The 24,716-nt window shown below is 37.5% G+C and overlaps 1 protein-coding gene across 1 annotated transcript; it reads left to right on the forward strand.

Annotated features, from left to right (window-relative positions):
- Window positions 1–931: 931 nt before the first annotated feature.
- On the forward strand, window positions 932–23,418 carry colgalt2b (collagen beta(1-O)galactosyltransferase 2b). Its single transcript, XM_073818997.1, has 12 exons — window positions 932–1,191; window positions 14,512–14,622; window positions 14,848–14,965; window positions 15,093–15,227; window positions 16,304–16,508; window positions 17,499–17,618; window positions 19,081–19,154; window positions 19,320–19,426; window positions 19,548–19,680; window positions 19,958–20,085; window positions 20,189–20,395; window positions 22,111–23,418. Exons 1-12 carry the CDS (start codon window positions 962–964, stop codon window positions 22,382–22,384), a joined length of 1,842 nt encoding a protein of 613 aa, XP_073675098.1. The 5' UTR covers window positions 932–961; the 3' UTR covers window positions 22,385–23,418.
- The last annotated feature ends 1,298 nt before the right edge of the window (window positions 23,419–24,716 follow it).

Raw genomic sequence — 24,716 nt, forward strand, 5'->3', positions numbered from 1 at the left:
TGTACAAACATCTGGCAGACATCTGTAAGATGTCATTTTAAATACATTCTAAATCATAAACATCTTAAAGACATCTAATAAATGTCTTTTTGACATCTGATAGGAAACGATGAGCAAACACTCCAAAAAATATGATGTAATAAAGAGGACATCTCTGTGATGTATGTGTGCAATCAGGGTAGTGACGTTCCTTAAAGTTACACAGATTTTCAGACTTTTGAACACATTTACCTCAAAATGATGATGCATATCTATTCACCATATAGCTGAGAGAGAGTGACACATGCATATTTCCTGATCATAAATGTAGGGGTGTAGTTAAAATTAATCAGTTTCAACCAATGGACTTAAAACATACACTGTTTCGGTAGTGACAAACATGTTTACATAAAGTTTCAAAGAAAAAAAATGGGGGAAAAAAATTCAACATAATTTTCAAATTTTAAGGTTTAGGGTTCGGGACACCCACCCCCCAACTGAAAGTACCCATTAAATGGTGATTTTATATATATTGACCTTACTAATATTTTAAATAGTATTGTTGGTTTCAATAGATAATAGAATGATTTTAGTAAACATCTAAGATTTGAATATTGAAATAAATATGTTTTTTTGGTTGTGGGGCAGCAGTTTGGACTAATTCTGTGTGACCCATATATGGGCTACTTGGCCACTATGACATACTTGGCCACGATATGTTTGTTTACTTTCTTATGAAATATAATAAAACGATATCATGTTCAGATTTATTCAACTAAGCAGTTTTTTTAATCGAGATCTTATCCCCGCTTTTAGAGTCTTAATGTAATATCACAGTGTAAAAATCTGGAGGAGGCAACCCGCTTTCGTCAAAAGGTAACCTCTCCACCTCTCTCTACCCCTCCTTACACACCCTCTCTGTCTTTCAGCCTCCCATTCACTCATACGCTCAGGTTGTGACAGCGGCGTTCTTCAGACAGAGATGCCGGCTGAGGGATTCGTGATGGTGGCTGTGATTTGCGCTCTGATGGCGCAAAACTGCCGTGGAGAGCTTGTGGCTCATGTGCAGGACCTGAATCCCGTGCCCGAGTCCTCCCTGCTCAAGCCCAAAGTCATGATCGCGATTCTGGCTCGGAACTCTGCGCACAGCCTGCCGTACTACCTGGGCTGCATCGACCGCCTGGACTACCCGAAGGACCGGATTGCGATATGGTGAGAATCTCAAAACTGGACTTTTATGGAGTGGTTCTGTAGAGGTGTGTATGATGAGATGGGTTGCTTTGCAGCAAGTGTGCTGGTTGAAAACTGAGAAGGTCTGGTACATAGTGGGGTTATTGTGGAGTGCGCGCGCAGGTAAGGTTTGGTTAATGAAAACCTTCTGGCAGATAGAGGAACAGAGACGCCGCTGTCTGCGTGAAGCAAACCTGTTAAAGCGGGTTTACTGCACTCTGTCCACGCGTGTGTGCACGGATTTAATTACATGTTAAATGAAGATGAAAGGCGTTTGCTGGCTAAGCAACATGTCCTGTCGGTTTTCTTTATAAATAGAGTTTTAGGAGAATTTCTGTCAGCATAAGTTTCGACTGACAATTTGACGTTCGTTTTGCGCAACCGTCTCTACCACCAAGCTGTTTTGTAACATACTTGTAATAGTGAATTCTAAGTAATTGCTGTGGACAAACTTATGTTTTGTACCGTCTGAAACATAAAAATCACTAGAGTTGGGTAGCGTTGCTATAGTGACTTTCTCAAGCAAACTCTGCTTTGTATTTATTTGCTCTAATTTGTAAACTTTTGTGTTTACTGAAATGTTATTTTAAAACGCTAGTGGAACGCACACTTTTAAGAATACATACTACCAACTTAAATAAACATGAGAGAGGAAGGAGAGGGTGTAAATTTTTGTCATTTGTGAATGTCCTTGTTTCTTTCCTGTTCAGTTTCTATCTGTGTTCATATACCACAGATGATGAGCAGCATCTATGAACTCACTTCCCTTCAGCTTTCCCTAGGGTAAACAGGTGATTTACATTTCTTTCCAAATCAGTGGGTTGGAGGCACACAAACACAACTTTAATTTCAGCTTCCTCTCTTCTCTAATGCCGCTCCTCCATCTGAGCGGAACTGCTTTGATTGGAAGACATTCAGTTCCAAGTCTTTGGACTGATGGTACACTCCACTCCACTATTAAGACGTATGTATTACCACTTTTTACATTTATTTCTTCTGGCAGGTCTTAGCTGGAGAGTGTTCATAATGAGACACATGAAGTGAAAAACATTTTGAATCCTTCTACATATAATTTGCTCTATAATATAGACTAAGTTCTAGTAATAAAGACTAACTTGCTGTTTTCATTGCCAATCTTTACTACTTATTATTACATTTTAAAGTTACACATAAGTAGCTGCGGCCATTTGTAAATTTTATGGGTCAGTCTTCTGGTATCTTCTGTGTCCAGCTATTTTTAGCTGTACAAAACAGCTTGTTTTGCTGCTTGATATTGCAAATTGCTGTCTTACTACAGTTGAGGTCAAAATTTTACATGCCCATTTCAGATTCTGCAATATGTTAATTATATTGCTAAAATAAGAGGGTTCATACAAAATGTATGTTATTGTTTATTTAGTACTGACCTGAATAAGATATTTCACATAAAAGACGTTTACTTATAATCCACAAGATAAATTATTGGCTGAGTTATAAAAATGACCCTGTTCAAAATGTTTACATTCCATTGATTCTCAATTCTGTGTTTTTACCTGAATGATACACAGCTCTGTTTTTTTTTTTTTTTTTTTGATAGTTGTTCATGAGTCTCTTGTTTGTTCTGAGCAGTTAAACTGCCTGCTGTTCTTCAGAAAAATCCTTCAGGTCCCACAAATTCTTTACTTTTTCAGCATGTTTGTGTATCTGAACCCTTTCCAAGCACAATGACTGTATGCTTTGAAGATCCATCTTTTCACAGTGAGGACAACTGCGGGACTCATATGCAACTATTACAGAAGGTTCAAACGCTAACTGATGCTCCAGAAGGAAAAACCATGCATTAAGAGCCGGGGAAAGAAAACCTTTTGAATTTGAAGATCAGGGTAAATTTAATTTCACTCTTATTTTGTATCTACTGTAGCCTCTGAAGGGCAGTACTAAATGAAAAAATATGATATTTAGGTAATATAATAAAAATGTACATATCTCCATTCTGTTCAAAAGTTTTCACCCCCTGGCTCTTAATGCATTGTTTCTTCCTCTGGAGCATCACTGAGCATTGGAACCTTAAGGAATGAATCTTAAAATCATACAGTCATTGTTGGAAAGGGTTCAAATACACAAAAATGCTGGAAAACCAAAGAATTTGTGGGACCTGAAGGATTTTTCTGATGAACAGCGGGCCGTTTAACTGTTCAGGACAAACAAGGCTCTCGTGAACAACACAGTATTAAGACTTCTGACTTCTTTTTATAAATTCAGCTATTATTTTCTCTTGAGGACTATATGTAAACGTCTTTTATGTGAAATATCTTATTCAGGTCAGTACTAAATAAGCAATAACATGCATTTTGTATGATCCCTCTTATTTTGGTAAAATAATTAACATGTTGCAGATTCTGAAAGGGGGGTGTAAACTTTTGACCTCAACTGTATTTTATTTGAATGTATTTTCTTAATTATGAACTGTTTTGTAGTGCAAACAGTTTTTCCATTTCCTGCATGTTGTTATTCTTCTTGTTATTTCCCTATAGTGAATAATGAGCCGGAAGTCTCACCCATAGGATTATGTCCGCATTTACAATGCAGATGACCGTTGAATCGCGCCATAACAGTCTTGTGAAAAGTGTCCATTGTGATGTACATCCGAGTGTTTTGCTGATTGGATTTTGAGATGTAGGCATTGCAATCAAAAGTAGATGGAGATGAATGCAAAAGTCCCTGCATATGTAACCAAAAAGTAGTCTGTCATTTACACTGGAAGGTCCAGTTATGACTTTTTGATTAAACATTACAAGTCAGCAACAACTAAAAATTACACATGCACGGATTACTGTACTGTATGTGTGTGTATGTGCACTATTACAGAGACCTTCAGGAGTTTGCTGAACAAACGGGGCAGTCAAATGACAGGCTGAAAGTCTCACTGCTTTGCGAAAGAATGTGGGGAATTAGGGGGAAGAAAGGATGGAGTGAGAGGGGAAAGGGCAGGGGAGGGGAACTGTTGAAAATTACAGGGGCACCACGAGTGGCCTAACAAACCACATTCCATCCCTATTGACCACGCGCACAGGTCACAGTGACATCTCTGCCCCACTTTGTCTTCTCTTATTTGTTTTGGAAGTATCTTCGATTGGATCAGTATAAGGTGGAAGAACCAAGTTTTTTTTTTTTTGATAATCTATTACACGCAAATACATGTCACAATAAGGAAGAAAAGATCTGCCACTACTGCCATTTTATCGTGACTTTAAAGGAACTTTGATTAAAGTTAGGAGTTTTTGTGATTGGCTTCAGCAGGAGCTAAGCTACTGTAATGATGAAGAGAAAAGCGAGTGCTAACAAGAGAGACAGAGAGGACAATCTCCTCTGACAGCGTCTTGATTAATGGCTCAGACAGTCTTAAATAATAAAGAGGGAAGAGTGTGAATCCAGCGTCATGTTCCCTAAAGGCACAGTGATGTAATTAGCATATGTTGTTCAAGCTAATGGTGCCAGCACAGCTTTTGACCTAAGTTAGACATGACTGATCAACTCACAGTCAGAATTATTAAACGCAGACTCGTTTTGTGTCTGTTTACTACTATGCGAGAAGTTTTGATGCGAGAAGAACTGATGCGAGAAGTTTTCCTTTAGACTTAGGTGTTCGTTCCAGCAGTGATGATGCTGTTGTTGAGGAATGCTGGGCATTTTAGCAAGTTATACACAGCATGGTGAATAGCTATAACAAAGGGCCTGAGAAAAGAATAGAGATAAGTTAGGTATTGATCTGAAGGTCAGATCTGTAAATGATTATGTGTATGCCATTACAGCTGTGAGTGTGTTTGTGTTTTTATTAGGCTTGCATGAGCTTTGCTGTAACTAAAACCCTGGCTCAGTGTTCAATGGGGTTTATAGTCTAACTTGGGCATTTTTGCAATTCTCCCTCACTCTTGTTCTTTTCAACATGTCCAGAACTGATTTCTGCTCTTTCCAACAACTTTACCTCTATTCGATTGTGCATCCTGTCCACCCAAAAGGCCTCAACCCAGCAAGGGGCTCAAGAGTAGAAGAAAAATAGTGTGCAAAAGTCCAGACGGCAGGACAATTGCTGATTTTAGTCATGGGTGTCTAGTCGAGCTGGAATAGTAGTTTATTAGTGTGCAGTGTTTTGGGTCAGGGCAGGTGACCAAATAATCTGCACAATACTATTATGTAAAAATCACATGGTTGAAAAAGCTTTGTAACTACAAAAGAGACTGTGACGGTTTGAATAATTTAATGTTTTAACTTAGTAGGTCAGACTAAGGTGTCAAGGTTGGCTTGTTAGAATGACCCTATTAGAACCTGCTAAGAGAGGCTGTAACTACACAATCCAAGCCTAAAAAGCATCCTTGAGCTTGTCCTATGACTCTTTTTTAAATATATTTTAAAATGCCATTTATTCCTGCAATTTATTCCTAATGTTACAAAAGCTATTTATTTCATATAAATGCTGATGTTTGGATTTCTTTGTTTATCAAAGAATCCTGAAAAATGTACTCAGCTGTTTTAAATATTAAATAATATTAATGAAAAATTTCTTCAGTAGTAAATCAGCATATTTAAATTATTTCTGAAGGATCATGTGACACTGAAGACTGGAGTAATGATGCTGAAAATTTAGATTTGATCACAGGAATAAATTACATTTCAAAATATTTTCAAATAGAAAACATTTTTTTTTAATAGTAAAAATATTTGACCTTTTTTGCTGTACTTTGGATCAAATAAATGCAGGCTTAGTGAGCAGAAGAGACTTCTTTAAAAAGCATTAAAATCTTACTGTTCAGAAACTTTAGACTGATTGTGTACTAAACATATAAACATATATGTAACATAATATTTTGTTAGTATATTGGATATTGCAGCATTTTGTATTGCGTCATTTGCTTGTGATTTTTGATTGTTTAGTAACATGACATTTTATGGTTCAATTGATTGGCTCAAAATGTTCTGCGGTCCTATACAGCTGCTAATTAAATATTTGGAATGTTATTGCATAATTTTCTCCAGGTGGTAAATTTACCTTTTTGGGATTTTTATCAGTCACAGACATTGTTTTAAGTTGTCCCAAATGGCACACTTGATAAAAGATAGGCATGCATGAAGCAAACAGATCTGCAGGGACATCTAGTGAGGTATTTCAAGGTGACAGAGGTTTATTGTGTTGGAAGGGAAGTTCAGTTCTATTGCTCTCTTCTGGTTCCATCCTTCTGGTAAACCACTGGGATGACTAACATTGTCTGCACAGCAAGCAATCAATCTATCTGTCTACCTCTCACTGTTTCAATCTTTTTCTCTCACACCCCTTTCTCATTTTTTCCCCACTGTCTATTCGTCTTGCTCTTGTTCTGTGTATAAACACATGTCACAATATTTCACATGTGTTTATATTGTCAGGAAGATAAAGTGAGAGTCATGTGAATGTTTGATGAACTCTGTCAATGTATCAGGTGAGACCATGGGAATCTCGTTATCCTATATGCACTCTCAGAAAAACATTTCTGTCTTAACAGTCAAACTAATTTGACTGCTTTTGTTGCTTTTATCAAAATTGTAACTCCAAAACAGATGTGTAGGAGAACATTGAGTCATTGAAAAGCAGATTAAGCTCAAATGTTCTGGATGGATCTCTGAGGCTCTAGTGTCCAGCTGTATCAAATGAAATGCATTAGCACCTTTAATGTCAATGTGATTATGTACTGTGTTTTTTCAAATGTCATGAGAGGGGATGAATAAGAATCACACTCTAGTTGTGCTCTAGTTGTGTTTGTGTGTGTGTGACATGGCAGAGCTGTGTTGACGGAGGGTTGCTGGAGGAATTTGAGCTCAGCAGAGGTTTCACGAGCCCCTTTGCCCCCTCCTCAATCTGCAGAGCCAGGCAGCCACGTCAGCCATGCATGGGGGCAGAGCCACTGCAAAGCAAACACACACATACACGTGTATGTACACACATCTGTAACTGGTTATGTTTGAACCAATGGACATTTTCATTGATATTTAAAAACTTTTGTTTTAATTCAGTTTGATCACATTTTTAAATGCCATTCGCTGAGCAAAAGCACAGCCTCAGTGTGGATGAAAGGCCAAAAGAAGATAAAGATGTGCTTTCAAATTTATGTTATGAGGACACAGTACTTAGTTATTAAAAGACCGTTCTCTCTCATTATGAACTTGCATGCTCATCTTAATACAACCGACCCATTGTTATAGTTGAAATGCCTAGAGGGAAGTTTGTTTTGGTGTTGTCAGAGCAGCTTTAAACACTAGAACACTTTCCAATATCTTTTTTACTAGTTTATCTAATTTATGGTTTTGTCATCTGTGTTTCTCAAATCTGATTGTTTCTTTTATTAGAGGACAGTCCTCTTTATCTCTGATGGCTGCTGTGCAGGTGAGGAAGTATAAGATGTGCGTGTTTAGAGGTGAGTAGCATGTGGTATCCAGGTGCTGTCAGTAAGGACATATGGAGGAGAAACAGAGAGACAAAAAGAGAGAGTGAGCCTTGGGCAGTTAGATAATGAGCTGGAGACTTACAATAAACTTCAAAAGGGCAGTGAAAGAAAATCAGGTTTTTATAAGCAAAGTCCTGCTTCCTCCAAGCTCAGCAGGAGCACACACATACAGAACCTAGAGCTTAATATCCTGCCACGAACACACACACATCCCTAACACTTTTAGTCACCTTTATCATGAGGTCCACTTACAGAATATTGCAGAAAGTGGAAGAACTTTGAATAGTAAAGGCCCTGTTTCACAGACAGGGCTTAGACTAAACCAGAATTATGCCATAGTTCAATTAGGACATTTATGTAATTTTTGTAAACGTGCTTAGAAAAAAAAAAAAACATTACTGGTGTGCATCTTAAGACAAAACAAAGGCACGGATATATTTTTAGATCAGTTAGTGGAAGTTTCTTTAGTTGAAACAGCTCAGACTTACATTTTAGTCTAGGACTAGGCTTAAAGCTTTGTCTATGAAAGCGGGGAAAATGTGTTTAAAGGAGACATAGCATGAAAATCTGACTTTTTCCATGTTTATAATTGGGTCGGTGTATCTACCAACCTAGAAAACGTAAAAAAAAAAAAGGATAACTTTGTTTTGCTAAGCCTGTCTCTGCACTTGAGACTAATCTTGCATATTGTTAAAAGGGGAATAATAATTGCAGCTTGGACTGAGGATTTGTTTCCCAAACATAAAAAAAATGTACATAAATCAGTATACAGATTGGGAGAAGCACTTTTGAAAAATATGGAGCTTATTTAGAAAGTGTTCGTAATGTGGTCAGTGTCAGCAGTCTGTTTTTGCCCCAGGGTGTGAAAATTTGTTAAGGATCGAGAGGTGAGAGTGAAAGGTGAGGAGAATGTGTCTGTCCGGATATATGACTGACCGAACCTTTAGAAACCAGAAGTTTGAGTCATTCATATGCTGGCAGGTTCAAATTCTTCAGGCTGTTTACTTGTCCGGTCATGAATAGGAGTTGTTACCCCCTGCGGCCACAGTTAAGACAGCTTCAAAGACTTCATACAGACAGAAATACACTTAAATCAGCACAAATGTGCTTACATTTGGGTGAATCACAAAGCATGCCTGGGTGTTATTATTGTTATGAAAGGGAAAAATGTAGAGAAAATTTTGATTTCTTTTTTTCTTTTTATTATTATTGACATTATTTTTATGGGATTAGATTATTAGCACATTTGTATCCCCCAATTCTCATTTCTGTAATGCAAAAAATTATTATTTATTTATATATTATTTTAAGAGAAATATGACCCTCATGTTCTTCATGAGATTTCCTTATTTACTTGTTCCCCATTTACGGTCAGACATAATGCAAACAATGCAAATACTAATGTAGCATAAAGTAATGCATAAATCATACACTCTCATTCTCAACAGGGATACTTGCATATTTTACTATGTGTAGTTTTCTTTGTCATTGAGCAGCATAACCCAAAATGCACTGGTGGGTCTCTCCTCAGGAGGTTTGGAGAAGAACACATGTGCAATCATTAGTCATTAGAAAGTCATTTAAAGAGATGCAGCATGTCCGCATATTCCAGATGTTTATATCGGTTGCAGCAGTGTGACGAAAACCACAGCGTATTTATTTAATCCATATAAATGCAGAACTAGAATGAACAGAGAATTGAGCACAAGTAAAAGATTTGCATGCAAAGAAAAATGACCACACGTGTATTTATCCTCATATAATACAATGCATATGCATGCTTTTCTCTTTTACTCTTTTGCTTTTCTGCTTCATTGTTCATTCTAATTTTAAAGGATGTTTCACAGATGTTTCGGAAAAATTATGGCAGCTCGAAGGCATGTTTTCCTTTAAAACAACTGTGGCACACTTACACTGGCTGAAGTCATCAGAAAACCAGTGTGTGTCTGAAACCAGTGATCTTTTTCACACTGTCATTACCTGTATGTCAGGTGTTTCAAACCAGTGATAAAGAAACAGACTGCTTATCAAGCTTGATGCTGTCTGTTCTCTTTGCTGTTATACACTCGTAAAATCTTGGACACCCATAAAGCATACTTAAAACACATAAGCTTGGCCTGTATTTTCGGCACTTTGTCAGCATATGTTGTTAAGAGGGAGACTGTCTTGCCTGAGTAATCGTCTGTGTTTGTGTGAGTGACAAAATAGCAGTCATGGTGTTGAATAGCTGGTCTATCAGTAGTTATTTAAAGACGAAGAGTGTATAATAATAAGAGTTCACTTAGACGCACACACTGCATACACTGTTATCTGTTGTCTGACAATGTTTGTTTGTGGGAGTTGAATGTGTATTTATGGGTTTACACTAGTATTATTCACTGCAGATGTTCAAGGCAGAGATTTGGTAGATTTGAAAGGGAGAAACGAAACATAATCCTGTAAAATAAATAAATATACTCAAAAAACTCATTTTAATTCATATTTGTCTTGTTAAAATTATCTGAATATTCTTAAAAACAAAAATATACATGAGAAGTGATAAATAACACAAAACAGACTTCTCCTCAGAGAATATATTTATGAATATATATATTTATTTATGTCTGGTTTTATGCATAAATCTAAGTAAATTTAGTATAGGTAAAAGTTAATGCTACAAATAAATTAATTAATTTTTTTTTCTTGCTAAACAATTTAAAGTAAATTTGAAGTTGAAGTAAACATGAGGTAAAATGGCACACAATAGGCTTTTCCCCTAGAGAATATATTCTAGACAGACTGTTTTGACTTGTTTAATGCATAAACTAGCAAATATAGTAAAGTTTATTTTCCAGTAAATAATGCAGTTTAGCTTCTTCTAACTGCTTAGAGGATGTATGATTATAACTTGAAAATAAGAAAAACGCTGGTTATGAATGGGCTTTTTGTAACTTTTTTATTACCATTATGACTCATTTAACTGGTTTTGCTCTGGTCTGCACATTAGGCGAAATAAAGTCCAGTTAAATTTTTCCTATTGCCTCAAGTGTCATCCTGCTGCTGCAGAACATCTTGCAATGCTCTATAAACATGGATATACTCACCAGTTGAATTTTATTTCTGGTAAAGGTGGGGTGAGGAAATGCGAATGTGTGTGTGAATGTGACAACTGAGGTGATGTCAATATTTGTTGGTTCTTTCCCACATGGTTTCACTGCAGAGTCCCTGTGCAGTGGAGGTTTCCACTGGCACAGCCAAACTGCCCTGATTTAACTGAGGACACTCTGTGTGTTTGTGTCCTTGTGTCAGTGTTTACATGCAATCTCCACAAGCCACAGAGTAGTAGTGCTGGGAAAATTCACAGTTGTCACACCGTTGCTGTATGCACACCAAATATTCCCATCGCGTTATTGCTCTCGCTGCAGCCTGTAGCGCGATGACGTAGCTGGATCAGGTCCAATACGTCCTGGACGTTATAACGCGCATGCGCGGTGGTTTGTTTTGCTGATATTTCAATATAAACAGTCACATGAGTGAAAACAGCTTTTTGTTGGGAAAGTCGGGGAGAGACGCACACTTCGATTAGACTGGATAAACACATGCAGAATCTTAATTGTTAAGAAAACGGTATTCCTAATAAATGTCCAATGCTTCTCTTTCTTTTTGTAATTATTAGACACATTTCACTATGTCTTTTCAAATGCCTAGGTCTGTTTAATTTCCTTAATTATACAATTTCTAGCACTATTTTAAAACGTTTGTTCATGCAATAATATATAAATTATCTCATGTATATGCTTGTTTAAAACGAGGGATTAAAAACGAATTCCAAGTAAAAACTGTATTTTTTCTTTACATTTCCAGACAGCGAAACGAACGAAATTAAACATTACTTAATAAATTCAAGGCACTATAGGCCTAATTTCCTTATTCATTTGATACAACTAGTATAGCTATAGACTATTAATATATATAAAATAATAATATTTTGTCATATTCGTGAATCCTGAATTTATATATGAAAACTTCGTTTTGAAGTGCATTCGTTATGTTTGTATAAGAAAATTCGTTAACCTAGACTATTAAGTTGATTTAATTTTCTTGATAGTTTTTATAAGAAGTTAAAAGTTAAGTAATTAGTTTGTAATGATATATATTAAGGGCTATAGGCTAATCTTTTCCTTAACTTTTATTACACTGTAGATCGACATAAAATAATTCTTGATTATATTTAACATCGGAGAATCACTGACATAATTTAGAGTAGGCTACTTCGAAAACGAAACTATTTAAATCTGTATAAAGGAAAGACAAAATAAATCAAGAACAATCTGTATTTTTCTTGTAATCAAGAATTTATTTTGACAAAATGACCTAATTAATGCCGAATGATGTTTGACAGTAAAGGCATCTCCACCGCATAGCCGCATATAATCGCTGGTGTCAGTCGCAAATATTAAACATGCAGGTCAGGAAGCGGGTTGGGTACAATATTTTCTTTTTTATATATATATATTTTTTTTTTTATTTGCGGTCCGAGTTGCGGGCGGGTTAGTTGAAAACGTCGGTCGGGTTCAGGTTGTTTATACATTGACCCGCGCATCACTGATAGTTTTTTTTTTTTTTTTTTTTTTGACATCTGACAAGATTTTATTTTATTTTATTTATTTTTTATTGGTGTTGTTATTATTTTTCCATTTTCACTTGAATGTGTACTGGTATTTCAAGTATTTTACATACCTTATTGTATTGTAACTTTAGGATTAAAATGACATAGAGACATATTTTTAAAATGACACATAAAATGATATATTTTTGCTTCCACTCAACAATAAATATGACCTGAATAAAATGGCTTCATTTGTATATACACTCACTGAAAATAATACTTGACAAAGATATTATGATTTTAATCCATTCAATTTGTTAAAACGCTCTAAAGTTATGCAATTTAAAACTTTAAAATTTTAACATTTTGCATGTGTGTAGAGAGCATCACATCACAACTTAAGCATCACATTTGTGTAAATTATTATTTATCAATTATTACTTATTAATATTCATCACTACTAGTACACAGGTTAGAATATCATCACAATACAATATTGTCCCTTTAAACCAGTGCATGCGTATTATATTCAGAGATCGCTACTGCCCATGTGTCTATGACATCGGCAAAACAAACCACCGCGCACACGCCTAACAACGTCCAGTATCAAAAAAGATACAATTAACGAATATTTTATCATTATCCTACTATTACTGCTTGCAAAATTTCATATTCACTGCTGCAAATTCACTCAACAAAATCCTTTATTATTTTTAAAACAGTATATCCAAACTATTTCATTATCCAAAAATCTTAAACTGTCAATTTGTTTAATCTTTTTAATTTATATTGTTAAAGGTTTTGTTTTGTATTTATTTTATTATTTTTTAATTCTATTATATGCATGTATAATGCTGGCATTTTTGTACTTTTGTGCTTTGTACCTTGGCAAAAAAAAAAAAAAAAAAAAAAAAAAAAAAAAAAACGTCCAGTACGTATTGGACCTGATCCAGCTACGTCATCGAGGACCTCTTGGATTAATTGCTGAGGTGTCAAACTGGACGTTTAATTTTTTCAATTTGCGCGGAAGACGCGATATCGCGCGTTCGCGGCAATCACGCCGCCTGGCGCGAATTCGCGTCTTTGCATTGTCTTTGTATGTAATCTACTTTCGCGAATAATTAAAATCGCTTTTGGTGTGTTTTAATGTAGTCAAAACATGAATAAGTTGTGTTGTTTTGCATAATGTTTTTGTAAGTCATAGTATGTAAGTCTATGAATCTGTACTTCACATCTTAGGGTGTGTTCACACTTGTCATGTTTAGTTCAATTAAAATGAGCTCTGTTTGATTGCTCTGTTAGTGTGGTTCTTTTGGGTAAGTGTGAACGCTGCCATCTGAACCCTGGTGGACACAGGTGGACAGAGACTGCTAAAAAGGGTCTTGTTACGCTTCCAAATTAACTGGTGTGGTTCAAATGAAATATGAATGCAACACGGACCAAAAACAGGAAGTATGATGCGATGCTATGCAACATGATTTCATGAAGGGAACAAGTGGTGTCCAAAACAAAATGAGCAGAGGGCAAACACGAAGCATCAAGGAGATAAAGTGCCTTTTATGAGCTCTTCGTGAGTTTGCATGTGGTAAAAATAAAATTACATGTACATGCAACAACGAGTGCACTTAGTCCAGTAGACAGCATTAGGTGTATTAAGTCCAACACAATTTTTTCCTTTCCTTCGAGTGTTCGGTGAGTTCTGTCATCCAACCAGACTAGACAGGTGGTGAACATATCACTATACCTTTAGGTTCAGTATCTTTAGGTTCGCTGTCAAAAATGCCAGTGCAAACACTAATCAGACCAAATGAACCAAACGAACTGAACAACAAGTGTGAACACACCATTAGTTGCTAGTAAAATATTAAACTGTGCTAAACTAAGCTCTTGAAATGCTAAAATGAAACTTACACAATACATCTTTTACCTCTCACCAGTTGCTGTTGGCAAGCTGTTGTTAAGTTCCTCACTTCCTTGCAAGCCCATAACTGTGCCTAAGGAATTTATCAGCCCTGCAGCGCTAGCTGCTTGCTAGCACTGTCAAATAGCACTTTTGACATCTTCATGTGAATTTGAATAGTCTTATCAAGCTCTGCCTAGTCTAAAAGATGGAAGTACTAACTTGAAACACATTGTTCACGTTTCCACCCTTGCCTGAGGGACACATCACTCTTTCACTGATTCTGATGAGCAGCTGTTTTTGGAGATTGTCTTGTTTATGTTAAAATGAAGTAAATTCTTCTGTGTTGTTTCTTAAAGGGCTGCAACTGACCATAATGTGGACAACACCACAGCCATGCTGAGGGAATGGCTGAAGAACAGGCAGAGCAGATACCATTACATTGAGTGGAGGCCCATGGAGGAGCCACGGTTGGTTGAAAACATCTTGTTTCAGAAAAGGAGGTTTCAAAGTCAATTAGCACTAATGGCTGTTTATGTCAAGAATTTGCAACAGTCTTCTAATGTCTTTCCCATCTAAATCTAATGATTTCCAGAACAGGGATTAAAAAAATTCTCTAATTATTTTGTCACCATGCATCCAGTTCCTAACCTACATATCTTTTTTTTTTTTATATATATATATATATATATAAGGTCATACACGGATGAGTGGGGGCCGAAACATTGGGCTCCATCTCGTTTCAATCATGTAATGAAGCTCAGGCAGGCGGCACTAAAGGCTGCACGAGAGCGCTGGGCTGATTTTATTCTGGTGAGATCACGCTGTCTTTCTTGTCATAATTGACTTATGTAGCATCTGTTACACCCATGTTAAATAAAAACCAAAATGTTGATGCTAAAACTAGAGATCTCCAGTTACATCTCTCTTTTTCTTTCAGTTTGTGGACAGTGATAACCTCCTGACCAACCCACGGGTGCTGGATCTCATGATGGCAGAGAATTTCACATTGGTGGCACCCATGTTGGATTCTCGATCCCTCTACTCAAACTTCTGGTGTGGAATCACGCCTCAGGTAAACCTTGTTCACCTCAGGAACAGGCTCAAAGAGTAGTTTATTAAAGGGATAGTTCACCCACAAATACATATTCTGTAATCATTTACTCACCCTCATGGTTTTTCCAGTCCTCAGGAGGCATTTTCTTCAAGGTGCAAGGGAGGCAGTGCTTCTCAAAATATTGAATGAGAGAAAAATTTGTAGTACAAAAATAAAACAAGCCAATATTAACATTAAAAAGTGTATAAATCACTTGTTTTTCTAAAGAAACATTGTCCAACAGCAGCACCAGCAGGTGAAGTTACAACGGGAGTTCGCGTTTCTCTCACCTCCCCTAAGCCTGTTAAGTTTTAACAGACTCCCTAAAGCGTGCAGTGGATTTGGTGGGGGGTAACTAAGAATGAATGGGGGAAAATCACATGAGAGGAGGCAATGCTTCCATCGTAATATGATTGGATATGACTGGTTATGTTCGGCTGTGATTGGTTCATGCGATAAATCCCGCTTCTTGTGTTTAGTCTGAATCAGTCCGAATGAACAACATAAGTGTTAATGGAAAGACTAATTTAAAAAAAGTGTAAAAAATCAGTTTGTAAGTACAGGAACTTGCTACTGCCAAAGCATATAGTGATACAGTGCTGTGAGTATTTAAGACATGCTGCTGCTGCGCAAATAGCATAAAATAACCCGTAGTAGATCTATACAGGTGGAGCTGGGGAAGGTGGAGGGTTTCAGAGGAAATCTGATAGCGTGTCGCGAAATGCCCAAGTGAATGCTACCAGCCATTTAAACGTAGGCTGCAAGCTCATTGGTTGCGTATGCAACATGAACCAATCAGCTTGAGCCAAGTTGTATAACTCGATGATATCATCAATTATGTTAACAACCAGTCAGCCTGTGCCATCTAGAGTTTCATGGCAGAACTAGGCATTAGTCACTGGTGCATGAATTTATGAATTTGATTTAATAAAAAAAAAACTTTGAAGAACTTGAGAAGAACTTGCCTTCTCATTTCAGAACACCACTGCACACTACTGTCAATCTTGTATATGTAGAGGGTTTTCATGACGCTAATATCGCTGTCGTTTTCTCAGGGATATTACAAGCGCACCCCAGACTACCAGCCTATCCGTGAATGGAAGCGTTTGGGCTGTTTCTCAGTCCCCATGGTGCACTCCACCTTCCTGTTGGATCTGAGGCGCAGCGCCACACTCGACATGGCTTTTCACCCTCCTCACCCTGACTACAGCTGGGCGTTTGATGACATTATGGTCTTTGCTTTCTCTGCACGAGAAGCTGGTGAGAGATCTCCACTGGATTGCTTTAACAACTGTCCATTAAAAATTCTGTGGATATATGGGTTATATAATGTTTTATAAATAACAGTTTAAAGTAAGGTTTAATTCAGTATAAGTCAAGTTAGATAATGCATTAGGTAGAATAAACTAACAATAAAAAATAAAAAAATCTGTCACTTAATAAATAGGTTTATTTAAATATCAAATAATAAAATCAAATATTATAATATTAATGCATTATGAACAAACAATAGTATATTTTACATTGCATTTATACATTTACCAGACACTTTTAAAGTATAATTTATTCTATTTATGTATTATTCTGCAGATAATATTTTTGTAGTTGTTGTGTAAATTAATATTTAAAATGTGTTCTACAATGCAAGTGTTGCCATTTTTTAAGTGTGTGAGTTGTTTTGGAAATGAGGCTTTTCAGCACAGAATGTTTTCAGAACAAACAGATGAAGGCAGTTAAGAGTAGCGTTATTCGGTTTTTGGGACCCAGAACAGACACGGATCAGAAACTAACACATAAATCACAATACCTCCAACTGTCCAGCTCCAGTATATGTTGCTGAGGAGGGTTTCTGTTTTAACAGTTTTAACAGCTTTAATGTCGGATTATCTTGTGGCTAATGTAACCAGCTCCAGCTGTGCATTTTTATGGCCTCTTTGGGTGTTTGTGGATGTTCCGTTAAGGAAATAATGTGTGAGAGAGAGAGCATGCAGTGGATTTACAGTAAATCACATACACACACAGCTAACGCAAAGACGACAAACCATGACTCCAAACACACCCATGAATACAAACCATGACAACACCAAACCACACAAACACATTAATGATGTAACACTCATGTTTCCTGTTGTTTTGGGTGGGCTAACTACATAGGATATGTAGAATTATGTGAGATATACAGTGTTTGCGTGCAGATGCATTTTATGAAGTGTCTGTTTTATGCTGTTGTTTGTTTCTGTTTCTGTATAGGCGTACAGATGTATGTGTGTAACAGAGAACATTACGGTTTTCTGCCTGTACCTCTGAAGGCCCAGCAGAGTGTGGAAGATGAGGAGGAGAGTTTCACACACACCATCACTGAGGCCATGAGTGAGTATTATCACTCACACGCATATTACATACACACTAAAGCATATATGTTTTGTCATTTACTACAGTCCAGAAATTTTCTAAAGTTTTGAAAGAAGGCTTTTATGCTCTGCAAAGCTGCATTTATTTGATCAGAAATGCAGTAAAAACAGTGATAATGTTATATATTGTGGGGAAGTCATGGCCTAATGGTTTTTGTGGCATGATTCTTTTTTAGGATTCTTTGAATAGAAAGTTCAAAAGTACCACTTTTATTTGAAATAGAAGTCTTTTGTAACATATATTTTGTACTTTTACGGTCACTTTTGATTAATTTAATGCATCTTTGCTTTCTTTTAATTTAATTTCTTTAAAGAGAACCCTGGGCATTAAGACTTGTATGGCTTAATAGATGTCTCTTACTGAAATATGTAGCAGAAAACCAATGAAAGATTTACGTTATTTAAAAAATACACATCTTTTTATACAGATTTTGGACTATAGAGGCGGTCACTATTTTCGATGACAGCTACCTGTAGCTATTTTTACAGCGACACAACTCAGAATACACAACTCGGAAAATAAAATACTGATACAATGCCACATTGTATGGCTTTTGATTGGAATTTTCAGTTGAAGGTTAACAAGAGAAGCGATGTAAGTCTTCACTGCTTTTCTGGCGATAAGAAGAGGAAAAACAAATGGGAAGATCCCTGTGGACGAATAAAACTTCCTAAAGACCCGCGTCTTTGTTCTCTTCACTTCAACCCTGATGACTTTGATGCTTTTAGTAGATCACAGCTGAAAGAGATTACGAATGGCAGACAAGAAACGCTAGATGCCATCCTGACAGGATGTAAACATGCTGACGCTTGTCATGATGCAGCAGCCACTGAAGGAGCACAGATTTCACTCGATATCTGGGTTTAGACTCCTTGTGGGGAAAAAATCGATGGTACAGCATATGGTTTAAGCCTACGTCACCTGTAAGCTCTTTCATTAGCTGTGGTCATCGTATCACATCGAGTTGTGTTGCGGTAAAAATATCAACAGGTAGCACTAGTAGCTCACTGAGTGCAACCATTTCACATCAGTGAAATAATGGTGCCCCCCATAGTCCAAAATGTGTATAAAACAATGTGGATTTTTTAAAGCTTTCATAGGCTTTCTACATATTTCAGTAAGAGACATAATTTACGTTATATTAACCCATACAAGTCTTAATACCCAGGGTTCCCTTTAAAAAATCTTACTGATCCCAAACTTTGGAATAGTAGAGTATGTTTATCAAACCATTTTCTTCTTGGGGACTGTTGCCTGGTCCTCACAATGTAGGCAAACACACACATGCCCCTAATAAAACACCCTTTTTCCAGCACTTCATCAGCCTCCATTAATTGCAGGTTTTATTCACATTTTGTTATGTTCCAATGTGTAATTGTCAGATCTCCGTTTAATGTGACTAAAATGCCTTTTCTTACAGTTGATCATAACATAAAACCTTCTGAGTTTCTCTTCACTCTACCCAAACCCCAGGACAAGATGGGCTTTGACGAGGTGAGAGAGCAGAATCTCTGGAATGTCTTGCTTGACTGGACACTCATGATAGTTATTCTGCAGCAAAACTTTAGCTTATTTAAGCTTCTTTGACGTGACATTTTATTATTTTGCCCTGCTTCATTCCTTAGACTCTCTCGTTCTCTTTTTTACAATTACACTCAGATCTTTCTGATTAATCTGAAGCGGAGGTTGGACCGGAGGGAACGAATGTTGAACACATTGGCAGTGCTGGGAGTTGAGGCCACGCTGGTTGATGCTGTAGATGGGAAGTAGGTCATCAAGACGACATTCTGTGGATGTTTGTGATGTTTGGGTATTTTGAAGTGTGGCAGAACAATTCAAGTGAAACTAATTGAAACTGTTCATCTGACCTTTTTTATTCCCTCTCAGGGCTCTGAATACATCTCAGCTTCAAGCTCTGGGTATAGAAATGATACCGGGATATAAAGATCCATACTCTGGAAGGGTGTTGACGCGTGGAGAGATCGGCTGTTTTCTCAGCCACCACTTCATCTGGAAACAGGTACAGACACACTTGCATGCTTTAAAACAAAGTAAGTAAAGCATATTGGTAGAAAGTTCTATACAAATGTACACAAACACAGGGGACACACTAAGCACTGTGTCTTTTATTTTTGGCCTCTGTTAAGCTTTTCACGGTTAATTAGCATTTTATATAAGCCAACCATAAAGTGTAATATTAACTGTCCGGTTAATCTCAGCCACACAAGCAATTTCCATTTTCAGAAACAAGATTCTTCAACAGACAACTAATTTTCTGTTTACTGTGTGTGTGATAGGTGGTGGAGAGGGATCTGCAGCATGTGCTGGTGTTGGAGGATGATGTGAGGTTTGAGCCTCGATTTAAAAGGAGGTTACAGACCATCATGGAGGATGTTGAAAAAGTTCAGCTGAACTGGGACCTCATGTAAGAACAACACCAGCTGTAAACAAGCACATGATGAGATGTTTTCAAACCAATAAATGATCATTCTCTTTCTACATCTCTCTTTCTTCTTCTCTCTCCATAGATATGTGGGCCGGAAGCGGATGCAAGTAGCTCAGCCTGAGGTATCCGTAGAGGGCGTGAATAATCTGGTGGAGGCTGATTACTCATATTGGACTCTAGGTTATGCCCTTTCACAGCAGGGCGCAAAGAAACTCCTTGCAGCTCAGCCATTCGGCAAAATGCTCCCTGTTGATGAGTTCCTGCCAGTCATGTTCAACAAACACCCAAAGTAAGTGTGATGCATGGATGGATAGATCAATGGATCGATTTACCGATGGATGGATGGATCAATCAATCAAAGGATGCACAGATGGATGGATGGATAGATCAATAGATGGGCGCACAGATTGACTGATGGATAGATAGTTCAATGCATAAATGTATAGACAGATAGATGGATGGATGATGCATGGATTGATACATGGATGGATGGATTGGCGGACTGATGTTCTGATCAGTCAGTGGATGCACATGGATGGATAGATCAGTCAGTGGATGGATAAATAGATTGTTCAATAGATGCACAGGATAGACTGATGGATAGATAGATGAATGCATTGATGTATAGATAGATGAATGGATGCATGCATTGATACATGAATGAAAGGATGATGGATGGATGGATTGTTGGATTGATGTTCTGATCAATCAATGGATTTATAGATGGACAGATAGATCAGTTGATGGATGGATCAATCAATGGATGCACAGAAAAATGGATAGTTGGATCGATAGATGGACGGATGGATGGATGAATGGACAAATAAATAGATTGATGGATGGATGGATGCATGCATGGATTAATACATGAATAGATGGAAGAATGCATGGATTTGTGGACTGATTTGTGTTCTAATCAATCAATGGATGCATGGATGGATTGGTTAATGGATTGATGTTCTGATCAATAAATGCACATGGATGGATAGATCAGTCAATGGGTGGATGGATGCATGGATAGATATATAGATAGATCAATGGAAGAATATACAGATGGTTGGATGGATGGATGAATGAATTGATGGATTGATGTTCTAAACAATCAATGGATGCACAAATGGATGGGTAGATCAGTCGATGGATGGATAGATGGATGCAAGAATGAATGGATAGGTCAATGGAGGAATATACAGATAAATGGATGCATGGATAGATAAATGATATAGATAGATGGATGCATGGATTAATTAGTCGATATATAGATGAATGTATGGATAGATATTTTTCAGAAGCATTAACACACAGGTACACAGTGAGTCTGTACTGCTGAGTGGGACAGACACAGTGATAGATTGTTCAGAGTGGGAAAAAAAGTATGGTGTCCCTGCTGGGTCACACAATGACTGCCTTTCTACCCAGTTTCTTCTAGTGGGAGGCCTGCTCTGCACTAGCTGTGCCCCCAGCATGTGTCGCCTTTACTGGCCCTTCTCTCTCTTGCCTAACACCCTCAGTACCCTGCGGTCCTTCTCCTCTGTTGTCTTGTATTCTATGGGTCCCTCTCCCTCCTTGGAAGAATTTTGGGAAGGGCCAGTTCTTCCTGTTCTCGGCATTCAAGGGACAAAATTCCCATTGATGGTTCTCTGAGTTTTGGGGGAAGGGCCATTGGTGTAAGACAGATGGATTACTGTATAAATACACTCCACTTTCTGTGTGTTTGTGGTGTGTGAGAGAGAGAAAGAGTCATTGTGTTCTTCAAGTGTGTGAATTTAGTGCTGTATAAGCATAAAGTGTAGTTAATAATGCAATGTTTTCATATTGATTAGCTAGCTATATCCATTATAGAATAATTGAATCATACTAAATATACAAAACATTAGTATGCAAATATTACGATCATATATATTAAGTTGTAAAGTTTTAGGGTTTATTATTGGCTGTTGTGTAATTTTTCTCACGCCCTTGCTTTTCTCCCCTTCTCATTCTTGCTCTCTGTCTCTCTCTCAGTGCGGCATACATGTCTCACTTTGATCCCAGAGATCTGCGTGCTTTCTCTGTTGAGCCGCTGCTGTTGTACCCAACACACTATACGGGCGAGCCGGGTTACTTCAGTGACACAGAGACCTCCACTATTTGGGATGACGAGGCCATCAACACAGACTGGGACAGACAGTATGCTGCTAAAACTGCCCAGCAGGGACAAATTCATTCCGTCGCTCAAAACAGCGTCACCGGGGACACACCACCGCCTGCGTCCCGAGCCTCACGAGACGAACTCTGAGTCCTCGACGTGTTCTCAAACTACACAGCTGAATAACTAAACACACTGACTCATAGACAGCTCACTCCTTAATGTCCAATGTCCCCTCCTCCTTGGCAACACTTCGGCCAAAAGCATGACAGCTGGCTGGTATGCTCGAACATCATTGGCTGGCTGGTTGATTTTGCACAAAGACCCACAAGCTCTTTTTATTTCCACTTTATTTATTTCATCATGCCTTCCAGAGACATTGAGGGACCAAACTGTCCCCGGTGGACACTTTAAAGTGTTTGAAGGATGAAGACTCTGCGGAAGGACTGGACGGAGGAACATAGACATATGGGAGTTAGATTTGGGTTTGCTAGTGGATGAACACATGACAGACAAAACTTTATTTTGAAAGTTTCTTTTTACTGTAATATAAAAACAGAAACGGTTTATGCGCAGAGTACTGAATACTAAGAATCTTACAGCCTGTCCACATTTCTACTGTATATTATCTGGAAGGAAATTAGCATCACAAAATCACTTTTAAATGTTTAATATATTAAAGCCATCAATTTAGAGCATTAGTTACATACTTTGGTGGGGAGGTTGTTCAAATCTGCCACGATTTCATATAATTCAGTTGTATTGGATTTAAAACTTTATCTAAAATGTTAAATTGTCTTAAAAGGATAACATGTGACTTTTGACACAAATCATTCACTGGTCATTAATATGTGATTTTTTTTTAATGAATAAGAGCAGCTGTACTCAGTTCAAAGTGTTTGTAAGATCAAAGGTGTTTTTGTGACCATCATATTGTCACTAATTCCTTCCAAAATATTCCATGAGGCTCATGTATCTTCAAAATCTCTTGGATTATACTGGGCATTATGTTAGCTTTCATAGTATGAAATAGCTGGATGCAAACAGCCTCATTTTTCCAAACACACTCGTATTTTTCCACTCAGCAGGCTGGCTCCTGTTCTCTGACTGTTGATTTCATTACCTTCTTTGATGTCTAATGGTGCTGGTGGTGGGCTGATTCAATAAAACTGACTGATCAAAAATATTTGTGTCTAATGATGTTTTTACAAGATAACAAAATAGCTTCAGATTCATTTTGGTATATCAGCAACCTTTTTGTGCTTGGGTGGTTAACTGTCATCTTCAGTAACATGCACCACCAACAGCCTCTGTTTCTGTGCTTAACTCTTACTAGATGTGTTTGACTACATTCAGTGCAAAAGAGATGTGTATGTGTTGGGTTATGGCTAAAATAGGCAGCTACTGCATTTGGCAACCAAAAACATGGCACGCCAAACAATCTAAAAACATTGACCATAAATAAGCTTGCTATTTCAGAATGTGCTGCCAATTTTATGTTTATGGCCAGTGAGTAAATAAGTGATGTTTACACAGCGACCTGTGCTAAAATGTCTTTAGTCTTTGCCATGTTAGTGTTGGTAGATTAAACTATTAGTTTAATTTACTGAGAAATGTAGGGACATTGTTGGGGCAGGACAAAAGGAGCAATTGTTTCTCTTAAACTTGGTACATAGTTTTATTAATTTCACTAGTGATAGTTGAAACATTAATAAACTCATATATGAGCTATATTTAGTCATAATGACACAAATCTAGTGCAGTAGATGTATTGGCATTTTCTTTTGGTGGCGCACATTATGGTGTACATTCAAATGTAAATGTTTAACGCAATCTGTTTCCTGAGGTAAAAATGAAGTAGTTCTTCCTCCGTGCTACAATATTAGGAGACACTGCCATCTGCTGGAGCATGTTAGTGTTGCAGTTCGTCTGTGAGGTGAAGTTAAAAGCTGTGATGGGTAACGATTCCCAAAACAGTACCACTGTCTCCGGCCGTACTGGAACGTGGAATGTTTTCTGGCATCTGAGATGGAATGATTTAAATCTGCATTCAGGTGAGATGACAACGCATACACACACACACACACACACACACACACACACACACACACACACACACACACACACACACACATGTTGGGTTTACATGTTTTATGGGGACATTCCATAGGCGTAATGGTTTTTATACTGTGCAAACCGTACTTTCTATCGCCCTACACCTACCCTACACCTAAACCTAGCCCTCACAGGAGATTGTGCACACTTTTACTTCCTCAAAAAAACTCATTGTACATGATTTATAAGCCGGTTTCCTCATGGGGACCTGAGAAATGTCCCCACAAGGTCAAAATCTACTGGTATTCCTATCCTTGTGGGGACATTTGGTCCCCACAACGTGATGAATACCAGGTACACACACACACACACACACACACACACACACACACACACACAAACAAACAAACAAACACACAAACCAAAC

This window comes from Garra rufa, chromosome 15 (genome assembly GCF_049309525.1).
Source record: "Garra rufa chromosome 15, GarRuf1.0, whole genome shotgun sequence".
Classification (NCBI taxonomy): domain Eukaryota; kingdom Metazoa; phylum Chordata; class Actinopteri; order Cypriniformes; family Cyprinidae; genus Garra; species Garra rufa.

What these genes read in the sequence shown, in the direction of transcription:
- colgalt2b (XM_073818997.1), top strand. Translation starts at nt 962, where the DNA reads ATGCCGGCTGAGGGATTCGTGATGGTGGCTGTGATTTGCGCTCTGATG. An exon ending in AGGCCCATGGAGGAGCCACG is followed by an intron (nt 14,623 to 14,847) that starts GTTGGTTGAAAA and finishes TATATATATAAG; the next exon opens with GTCATACACGGATGAGTGGG. An exon ending in ACCACTTCATCTGGAAACAG is followed by an intron (nt 19,681 to 19,957) that starts GTACAGACACAC and finishes TGTGTGTGATAG; the next exon opens with GTGGTGGAGAGGGATCTGCA.